The 11,016-nt window shown below is 37.1% G+C and overlaps 1 protein-coding gene across 6 annotated transcripts; it reads left to right on the top strand.

Moving 5' to 3' along the window:
• The first annotated feature begins 1,433 nt into the window (after nucleotides 1-1,433).
• LOC149827821 (glycine-rich RNA-binding protein RZ1C-like) lies at nucleotides 1,434-7,853 on the top strand. 6 transcript variants are annotated; one of them, XM_090019658.1, is made up of 3 exons: nucleotides 1,434-1,559; nucleotides 1,667-1,781; nucleotides 6,854-7,853. In XM_090019658.1, the coding sequence occupies exons 2-3, from the start codon at nucleotides 1,671-1,673 to the stop codon at nucleotides 7,538-7,540; spliced, it is 798 nt and encodes a 265-aa protein (XP_089875784.1). In that variant the 5' UTR covers nucleotides 1,434-1,559; nucleotides 1,667-1,670; the 3' UTR covers nucleotides 7,541-7,853. The 6 variants fall into 6 exon arrangements, with proteins under 6 accessions (XP_089875784.1, XP_089875788.1, XP_089875785.1 ...); XM_090019659.1 differs by adding an exon at nucleotides 3,217-4,011 and having other exon boundaries at nucleotides 1,448-2,994; XM_090019663.1 differs by adding an exon at nucleotides 3,217-4,117 and having other exon boundaries at nucleotides 1,448-2,994.
• Nucleotides 7,854-11,016: the final 3,163 nt, after the last annotated feature.

Here is an 11,016-nt window from a genome sequence, read left to right as displayed (position 1 = left end):
ACCCCAATTGTTTTGGGATGAAGGCGTAGTAGTAGTAGTTGTTGTTGTTGACCTTGCAGGTGTGTTCAACATGGTCTATTTGCTAAGAATAGATTGTCAGTCATGCCCTTTAAAAAAAAAAAAGACTTTTAAATGCTTAAATACTTATGAAAAATTCTGTCATTAGTTTTCAAGCCTTAAAACATCATACTTATGCACCACAACCAGATAATTCTCGATCCAGTCGCTTTAAAATCATGCATGTTGATCACATCCATATAGTTAGATTAAAAAAACACAAAAAAGTACATGAAAATCTTGGTTCGCACTTTAGTTCTCATATTCTAGTGGCCCTATACATATATAGTATGTTTAATTAAAACATAAGTATTGGTTTTTTAGGGGTTCAAAAATCAAGTGCCCACAATGCATTAAAATTTCATCAGTCAAAAAATTAAATATTTAGTTGGAACATGATCCAAGGTTTTATCCTTATCCATAAACCATGTTGAATACAACTGTGTAGTTATATTGAGTTGATAAAACTTGATCCTATGATTTCCAGCGCAATAGCTTTGTGCCTTGAATAGCACAGAATCTAAAAATTATATATTTTAAAATTAACTAAAAAACACAATATCATGACAAAATTACAATCTTTTAGTTAATAAACTACTATGATATTTTTAAGTTAATAAGCATTTATTTTAAAATAAGTAACGCTGTCATTTTTATTCTAATGATAATTTTAAACATATGATAATATTTTTATTACATTATTATCAAATATCTAATTGTTCTCATGATAATTTAAAGTGGAGTGTTGGATAGCCTCAAATTTTAAGTTTTAAAAGCTAAAAGAAACAATAATGGAAATGCAAAACATAGCCAAATAATCAGTAATTAAACATGTCAGTTTATTCCAAACCTAGATTGGTCTGAGCAGTGCTCGCACTAGGAATGGTAATGGGTCAGATTTGGTCGTACCTTTGATGTGAATCCGAAACTTTATTCCAGATGATGATTCTTGAAATAAGATCATATATCATATCCAAATCATATCCATATGTACATATTCAAATTATTTTAAGATTCATATCGGATTTGGATTTACATATTGGGATTTTTTTCGGATTTAGATCAATGTTTTTATTTGGATCCATGATCCATTTCAAAATTTTATCGTAAAACCCTTGATTCATTCTGATTTGACCAGATCCAGTATTACCATATAAGTTTCAAATCTAGATTGAACTGTACATCATCGGTTCTCATTCAGATCCGGAATAGGAATCGGGTCTTGTGCAAAAAAGTTAGATTCGAATTCGAATCTAGCATGATCCGATCCATATCCAATCCGTTTGCACCCGTACCCAAAACCCAATCAAGGGCATTTCAGGTAATTCCTTATCTTCATTTCTTAGGTATAATTCGGAACCCTAAAATGCTACCGTGGAAGGCGGCGATGCGAAGTGAGAGAAACTCTCTCAATCTCTCATTGAAATCCCGTAGGCGCGCTCCACACCGCATCCTTCCCCACCTTTCATCCCCTTTTCTTCCCTCGCTCTCTGCAATTCTAGGTTTTTTTTTTTTTTATTTCTTCAGGCTTTCCTAGGGTTTTCCTCTTCTTTCCCCGAAAACCCTAATTTTTTCCCTGTTTCGGTGGTTTTCTTTCTTGTTTTCAAAGGAAAATGGCGGGGAAGGAAGAGGCGCGCATCTTCGTGGGAGGATTGGCGTGGGAGATGACCGATCGGCAGCTCGCGGACGCGTTCAACCGTTTCGGCAAGGTTCTCGATGCCCAGGTACGGCTAGGGTTAAGTTTTTTCTTGATCGATCTCGTTTCGAAGCGTTCGATTTCGCTGCGGTTTCCATCTTTGTAGGTTTGATCTTTTCCTGATGATTTAGGTCTGAATGTTTCTCCTTCCGAGTTGCTGCCTTTTTTTTCTTTTCCGTGGTTTTCGTTTTCTTTTTGAAGGTTTTGCGTTTATTATAGGGTTAGGGTTTGTGATTGAAGTCGTTTCCAGTTTTACTTATTCTTTTTCACTTTGATTAACTTTTTCCTTTTTTTCCTGTTTGGTTTGGTGGATTTTGGAACCCTGGAATGGTTTCGGGAGGTTGATTATGCTGGCGAGAATATGAAGTTGGGTTGCTTGCTTGCGTCCGTTTGCGTCGGCCTTTTTTTGCATTTGATTCCGCTCTTGTATAGGTTTTCTCCATCCGTGCATCTGGTTTTTAGCGACTTGAAAAGGATCATGAACTGAATCTAACAGCGTGGTGGATAAAATGCTTATATTATGTGATCTTTAGCTTCAGATTGTTTCTGATAATGTGAAGGGACACATTTTTCAGAGGGGGTCATCCTGAAGATTTGTTTTGGTTGATTTGTGCATGTCTTGGCAGAGTTTCTTTAGCTTGGTTTCTGTGCCAGTTTTACTTTTGGGCGTGGAATTGTTCTTTATGTTGCCACAGGAGGTTGATATTGATATAATGTTGATTAGAGGAGCTAGAATACTGTTGTGTTTAGTTGTCAGAGATTAGTGTTCAAAGCAAGCAGCATCTGATGCTTCTGATGTAGAATGGTTTTCCCGTTGATACTGTTGTTTTAAAAGTTCAATCATGACCACCGCTATCAGTCTGAACTGGAGAACACTCATAGAGCATAATCTATGACTTCTGGTTTTTCTGATGCACAGTTCAGATGGCTTTTGGTTTCTTTCCTAATTAATCTGACATAAGAGATGCAATTGATATTTTCTGTTATTGCTGAGCATACAAGAAGTGCTAACCTGGCTTTACTGTAATACTCTTCTGAGGGATAGTGTAAGTTTTGATCACAAACCCCTCTTCATGCTTCATGAAATTTGTGCTGTTCCAGAAATTGAATAGCAAGACAGAGCCGTGCCCTGATTAGACACACGAGAATAAAGCTGCTTTGTTGAATGTTTCAAGGTTGATATGGCAGGAAGTCTTGTTTGATAGTCTACTTAGTCTGGACTTTTTGGGTCCTATATCTGGGTATGTAGACAACACCTGTAAGACCATCATTTTGACAAAAATGCTTTACCATACCCTAGAATTTTGTCACTATATATTGTAAAACATTAGCTAAGTAATTTTTTTTACGACCTTGGAATTGTTTGAAATGTGCTATTTTGTACCTTTAAACCATGCTAAGTTTTGTTTGGAATTGCCAAATTCCATCCAAAAGTCTTATTTGATTACTTTTTGTATATGTAGAACCATGAAGCATTTTCAACCTATACGTGCTTTATTACCATGATGAATCCAAACTTTTCTCTTCCTGTTGGGGGCATATTGATGTCAGTGTGATCAAGAATCAAGGCCAGATCAGTAATCTTAATGTTGCTTCTATCTTGTGCATGAAGAAAAATCAAGTGGTGGTTTATTCTAGTGCATTATGTTGCACAATCATACATAGAAGTTGTGGAAATCTGGTTAAAAGGATATGTCATATGTTGCAATTTTCAAAGAAATGATACATGAAAGCAGTCTCCGGATCAGGAATTGTAGTCTTAAAAAGCGTTGGGTTAATGTTCACCTTCACAGAGGCTTTGATTTCAGTAGTGATTTGTGGTAGTATTCACATCAATGTCAGTGTTTAGATTTCAGTAGAGGTCCCATTTCTTTTTGCTTTTTCTTTCAGTAAGCCAATGATATATCTTCCCCCTCCATGCCAGCTGCTGTTAGAGTCCTCACAGTGGAACTTGAGGAAGGCATAACTCATAAAAGCATGATGATCTTCTCGAGTTTTGCGAAAGTTTGACAGTGCTTATCTATGAAGTTGATGATATACCTTCTCTTGTTAGCTTCTGTTGAGAATCTGCAGACTCTGCTTGCAGTGTGGTTTTGGGAAAAAATGTCATGTAGAGGAAGTAAACCATTTGCTTCAATAGAAAAGTCACCTTCCACAAAAGATTGTCAACTTATTTGATGGTAGTTTTAGTCAGTCCTGGTGAAAACTTGAAGATGTATTTGAAAGGTGAACTTGCTGGAGAATCTCCATTGTGCAAGGTCAGCAAAGATCTCTTTTGTTCTTTATCTTGTTTGTGCTATGGTCTGAGATGAGATTGAGTGGAAAGAAAACAAGGTTTTGCACAAGTTCAGAAGCTGCCGACTTGTAAGAACTCTTACTGATGACCAAAACCTTCATCAAGCATGATTGTAATTGTTATTTATTTTCAAGTGATTTGTATGGTTGAACTTATTGATTAGATTGAATGCTCTTGTTTAAATTTCTGTTCATCTGATAATGGACATTTAGCTTTCTGTTTGGAAGTTTTTCTTGATTCTTGCTGTAAGTTTATATATAGCAGCGATGCATTTGTATTTCTTATTCGAAATATGTTCTTATTTTATATTTTTCATTGTGCTGCATGTGTACAACTGGTTGATAAAAACATTTGCTTTCCATGCTATTGGAGAATAGCAGATTGTGTTATTTGAGTGGCTGAATATTTTCTTACTGGAACTAGTGAAAAGTGGTGTGGCTGCACACACTCGTATGTGTGTATGTTTGCTTGCATTTCATGCTTCTTGTTCTATATATTAAACAGTGCAACTAGGATTAGACATGAGACAGTACAAGATGATGAGTAAGAGAGGAGGATAAGTGTATTAGAATTTTTACCTGATTTTGCAAACTACGACATTGTCAACATTGGATGGTGAAATGATTGTCCTAACATTGATGTTCTAATCATGACAAGTAGAGTTTTACAGCAAAGCCAACTTGAATTATTAACTCTATTCATCAAATTGTTCATTAGGCAAATTAGGATCTAGTACTGTCTAGTATGTGATATTTTGTCTTATCTCCCCTGACTGAGTAAAATTTGAATTGTCAGTTTTAGGTTTTAACTAGTACATGGTCCGTCCATTTCAAAGTCTGCAAAGGTTAAAGCCTTATTACGTACTCTAAGAAGCTCAAATTCATGGTTGGATCATTTGCTGAGTGTACTTGTCAAATGCTATGAGTTTTGTTGCTACTGTTTGGAAATCACTAGTAAGGTTTCCGATCTCTGTTCAAGTTGCTTTTTCTTTAGGTGGTCATGTCAACAAGGGCATTTATAGGATCTTGTCTCTGTCTGTTTCTTATAGAAACCAATTCATTCCTTTTCTCGTTTAAGTATTATCTATTTGTCATTTATCTTCAGCAGCCAGTGCTAGGTATGTGTTATGTTGATGTAATTCTTGGGAAATATGAGATGCTTCCAATTGTTGCAGCTTGCAAGATTTTGTGAACATCAAGGCACTGCATTTTATAGGTAATTAGTAATTACCAACTAGCATGCATTAATAACGTCTTTTTTAGCTGAGGTATATTTCTTCTTACTTCTTGGTTCATATTTTTTAGCAGTTTGTTTGTGTTTGCAGCATGGTTTTGATGCTGCTTAGGAACAAAATGTGATGTTAAGCTATTTAGGTCTTGCATATTTTATTATATCTTGACTCTTAATTGATTTTCGTAAGTTAATTCTCTTCCATGTATAAAAAATCTGAGAAATTGGTTGTTTCTTGCTATGTAACTCATAATCTTTAAACAACAGAGTCCTTTCCTATTGATTGCTTGGTAGTTGACTTTACGCGAAGCACCATAGAGAGGTGGTATGCTTCAAAAGCATGAGATGCTTTGCTTCCAAAGGGCCATCAGAACCGTGCTTCCTTCTGAATTCTTTTGTGCTTCCCCATGTTTCCCTTGTTCTTTCTGCACACTTCCTTTTGTGCTTCTGACGTGTTTCCTGTCATATTTTCCTGCACTTTGGGAGTCTTAATTCTTACACCAAATAGTCAGGATTTTCAATAATAGAACTCTGTTTTTATTTTAAAAACATATATTGTAAGATGTTTTAAGGGCTAAATAATACTGTTAATTAAACGAGTTACATGGTTTTACATCCTTTTCCCTTCTCTCCCTCCTTTTCTCAAGTCATCCAATGATTTCTGGATCTCTATCAATTCATGAATGCTAATCTTCCACTTAATATGATGTTCTATGCATTTTTGAAATCGCAGTGCATTCATGAAGAGAAAAATGGAGCACATCATCAGAGTGCTCTTTTATTGTTTAAAAATCAAAAGTTGATGCTATATTGTACTATAGCTGTATAAATTGTAATGATTTCAATTTCGTATTTTAATAACATGGATTACATGCTATAATTAGTTAAAATATATTTGTTTTCCATTTAATTTAATTTTAATTGTGTTTTAATTTGTTGGTTTGATTCTCGGATTCTCATTCAAGTCTTGTTTTGTTTTGCTTTGATTCTTGTTTCACTTCCAGTTTGATTCTCATTTCATTTTCAATTTGATTCCTATTTTACATCAAAAAAGGATTTCCCAATTTTCGCATCCTAAAAATTTTAAAGTGTTGCTTTTGCTTCCGATATCGCTTCTCGTGTTCACTTCCTAATCTAGCAAGCTTGCTCAAATAAATGTAGTTTTAGGTTTTGAGATTTTTCTTTGCACATTCCCTTTTCTTCTTTTTGTTTCTTGCCTTGCCACTATTTGATGGTATAACTGTTACACGATTAGTTTGACCTTTGTCTGCGCTCTAAAGCAATAGTTGGAAGCTGTGAAACACGTATCTAGGGTAAAAGCATTTGGTGGAATCGTGTAAGGCTTTATTGTAATTTTAACATTACTTCAACAAAAAGTGGAAAAGCATTTTGGTGAAAATATTTGTTGTAAGTAAAATGTTTTATCTTCATGAGTTGAGGTTTTGGCATCTGTGGTGCATTTGGTAAATAGTGTATCGGTATTGTAACTGTAGTTACTGGAACTTGAGATGATCCTGTGTGCATTCATTACCCTCTTTGTATGGATTGCCAACCAAGTATCTTCTACTTTGCAGGTCATGCTGGAAAGGGGTACAAATCGCCCTCGTGGATTTGGGTTTGTGACCTTTGCAGATCGGCGTGCAATGGAAGCAGCCATTGATGAGCTGCATGGCAGGGAACTTAATGGGAAAATTATCTCTGTGAACCGGGCTGAGCCCAAATTTGGGGATGATGGCTCAGGGTATGATCGCGGCTCATCTGGCGGTCGTGGAAGCTATGGAGGTGGAGATAGGGGGCTTAGGGGACCTGTTGGACGTTCTGATGAGTGCTTCAAATGTGGTCGATCAGGCCACTGGGCCCGCGATTGCCCCTCTGCAGGTGGTGGTGGTGGTGATGGAGGGCGTTTCTCATCCAGATCAAGGTATTCTGGAGGCCGTGGTAACCGTTTTGGAGGTGATCGTTATGGTGATGATCGCTATGATGGGGGCCGTTATGATGATAGGGACCGAACAGATGGTAGGGATAGCAGATATGGAGGCCGTCATGCCCGTGACCGATACCCTAGTGGGGGGGACCGTTTTGGTGCTTCAGATAGATATCCTCAAAATGGATATGGCAAGGACAGGGGCCATGATAGGGATGGTGGAAAGGGCTCAGATCGTTATGGGGTTGGAGGTCCTTCACGCAATGAAGGAAGCTATAGAGACAGGTCAGGTCCGTATGACCGGCCTGCACGTGTGCGGCCACCATCCTATGAGTAGCGTTGTTGAAGATGGTCTTCCAATCTGCAGGGCATGTATTGCCTTTTGATTCAGCAGAGCCTCTCCTTGGCCTTTTTTTTTGGGGACATTAGTGAATGGTCGTCTAGGGCTAGTATAGTTTGTGTTTATCTCCAGATCGCTTCTCTCTCTTTGTTGTTTCTCTCAGAACTGGGACGTTTGTTTCTTTGGTGCATTGTGAAGTAATATGCATGACCGTTACACGAGTCTTTTATTTCTGTACCTTTTTTGTGGCTGTTAAGATCCTAAAATCTAGATGTTGAATTAACTATGACGATTGTAGTGATTCTGAAAATGGTACTAGTCAACATGCCATGTATCACGTTGAATCTACTAGTTTGAAGGTCCACAGTATGAGTATCTCTTTAAGATGGGCCATTTCTGAATGCAGAATTGATCTAGATCCGAGATAGCAGCCTTGAATCTAGATCAGAAGCTTTATCTGGTAAATATTGAATTCTGCAAGAAGGTTAGAAACCATAGTTTTATGATTATAACCCAAAGGAACAATATTTTAATGTTTTAAGTGTCAATGGATTGGATCTAAAACACAAGGGAATGATGATCCAAATTTGATTCCGCAAAGTGGCAGTCATATAAGTTCAAATCTGATTCCAAGCTCATTCAGATCTTATCTAAGATCTGTGTTGTGATCCCATGCGTGAGCCATGAGCAGATGTGTACAAAAACAGACAAACCACGTGAATTTAGCAAGGAATTTGCGTTTTAAGTGGCCATAACTTAGCCTCAAGGGGGGTAGGTGTAGTGGGGTGGGGTCTTGGCGGGCTGTTAGATGGGCTGTCAAGGTTCGATTCTCATGGGCATCATTCCTCTGCACAAGCCAATGCGTAGCATAGGCCCTGGGGCAGGGGTCCTAGCTTTAGGAGTTGTATGCTGTCAGCACAACAACCGTAGGTACATCTGGCTGAGCTAGCGCGATCAGGTCTTTGTGCCAGGTGTGGTTTATTTAGGTTATAAATTAAAAAAAAAAGTGCCATAACTTATCTCATTTGGAATCTTATCATTCTTGAGTAACGTTCGTTAGATCAAGAACTTGGAAGATCTTAGAAATTGCAATCCTGAAGACACTGGTGAGACTATTAACATACATAAACTGGTCTTTAATTTCTTAATCGTGGGCCTTGTAGGCTCTAACGGTTCCTGCCGAAGTTAGCTCGGTCCAGCATGATGCATAAGCTAACTTGAATAAACTGCAAATTTGAGTTACAAGATAGCATTGCCATTAACTAATTAATGCTAGAAAATGTAATCTTAAAAGCTGAGTTTACCTGAATGTATCTGTTCGCTTCCTCCCTGCATACATAGAAGGCTTCTCAGGAACCCAGTTGAAGGCTGTGTGGTCTTAAAAGTTTCTGTGTGGTCTGACTGCCCTAAATTGCTGAGTTTGGGAGACAGTTGAAGGCTCCTCAGGAACCCAATAAGTGAGCTTGGCGTGGGATTTGACATTTTTATTTTCAGTTTTAATAAAAACTTTTGGTTTGGCTTTTTTTAGGGGACTTTTGGATTCTCAATCAGTTAAAAAAAAAGATGGGATCAGGTCAGAGTGTGGAGCTCCTTTGGATGCCGTTGATCTCCAGATGAATGGCATCCAAACCTGTACGAATGAGATACCCATCACTTGAATGGATCCCACTTTTTTTTCCCAATGTTCATGTTTCCGATGGACATCATCTGATGGTTTAAAATGAACGGCTCACAATGAGCTCTTGTCACTGTTTAATGGGTGTAGTTCATTTTTTAAAAATAACTGTATTACCCTTAAGAACAATGGTACTTCACAACATAGCCAGATGATATCACAATATTTCGTGTATGCCCACACACCCGATTTTTGCTGAATTTGAGAGTATGTTTTATGATTTTGCCTTTTCGCTAAGATGTGAATGCGACTTTAGCTATCACCGATTCAGTGACACTTGCAGTTTTAGGGAAACTCAACTTTCACGAGTGAAACTGATGAGATTCAATTATGACTTGTGAGATTTATTATTATTATTTTTTACTACTTTTCTTTGACTCCACCTTCATCATCCCCATCACCACCGCCACTGCTCGGCTACCATAATCACTAGCACCACTTCTCCAGCATTACCACCACCACCATTGTCATCACCCTAATAAAACTCAGCTGCAATAGAGTAGCGAAACTTGTTTAAATAAAATAGTAAAACTCAATTGTTGTAAAACCTAATTGCTAAAAGACTAGCAAAACCTAATGGTGTGGTAGTAATGGTGAATGAAGATGGTGGCAATGGTGATGGTTATGGAGGATGGAAGTAGTGGCAATGATGATAATGATGGTGGTGGTAATAATGATTATGATAATGACAATGGTAGTGGTGATGGTGGTAATGATGGTAATGAAAATAGTAATAGATGTTGGTGGTAATAATGGGGATGACGATAATGGTGATGATAGTAGTGGTGGTGGTAACGGTGATGATGGTGGTAATAATAGTGGGAAAGTGGTGGTAGTGATGATGGTGACGGTGGAGAAGGTGGTGATGATGGGGATGATGAAGAAAATGAGGGTGAAGTGGAAGAAAAGTAAGTCTTACAACTAAGATTAGTTAGTTTTGTGGCAACTATGTTTCACAATTGAGTTTTGCTATTTTGATGTATAAGTGAATTTTAGTTTCATTGGTGAAAGTCGAGTTTTATTGAAAGTGAAATTCATTGACGAAAGTTGAGTTTCATTAAAATTGTCAATTTCATTGAATCAATGATAGTGAAAGTCAATTTCACTTTTTAGCGGAATAGAAAAATCATCATAAATGCCTCCAATCTCAGCAAAAATCAAGTGGGTGGATATGCAAGAAATATTGTGATATCTTTTGATTATTATTTGAAATACCATTATTCTCAAGGGTAATACTGTTATTTTTCATTCATTTTTAAATTGAACAGCATCCAAGGCCTATGACATGTTACCAGATCTGATCCTTTCTGTTCAAAAAATCATATTTTTGTGTCGGAACAAAACGATCGAAAGGTGAAATCCCTAAAAAACAGATCATGTCGGTCACAATTAAAACAACTTGTGCCAATGATTTTCCAACTTCATAGTACGCATAATCATATAAAAAGAAGGTGATTTATACTCGATAGTTCGGTGCCTTCAATAGCACCAAATATTAATCGTACTGGATAATCAACCAACCCATATGGCCAAGCCTTATAAGATAACTCGAATAGTAAAAAAAAAAATTATATCATATACATTTATCAAGATTAAAAGTAAAAATAATGAAATCATAAGCATATTGATAAATTTAAAACATTCTAGAAAAATGTCCTTCGTTCTTGAGGGTCGATGGTCTTTTAAAACATTTTTATTTTTCTGGTTTGGATTTTGATAACCAAATCGAAGGGTTAAGGCTCCCTTCTTGGTACTGCTGAAGTTAAAGATTGACTCTTTTGTGCAATCTAATCAAGGG

The sequence above is a fragment of the Nuphar pumila genome, chromosome 10 (assembly GCF_984573655.1).
Source record: "Nuphar pumila chromosome 10, dmNupPumi1.hap1.1, whole genome shotgun sequence".
NCBI lineage: Eukaryota > Viridiplantae > Streptophyta > Magnoliopsida > Nymphaeales > Nymphaeaceae > Nuphar > Nuphar pumila.
This window is presented reverse-complemented; position numbering and strand designations above follow the sequence as displayed.

What these genes read in the sequence shown, in the direction of transcription:
- LOC149827821 (XM_090019658.1), top strand. Translation starts at nt 1,671, where the DNA reads ATGGCGGGGAAGGAAGAGGCGCGCATCTTCGTGGGAGGATTGGCGTGG. An exon ending in GCAAGGTTCTCGATGCCCAG is followed by an intron (nt 1,782 to 6,853) that starts GTACGGCTAGGG and finishes TCTACTTTGCAG; the next exon opens with GTCATGCTGGAAAGGGGTAC.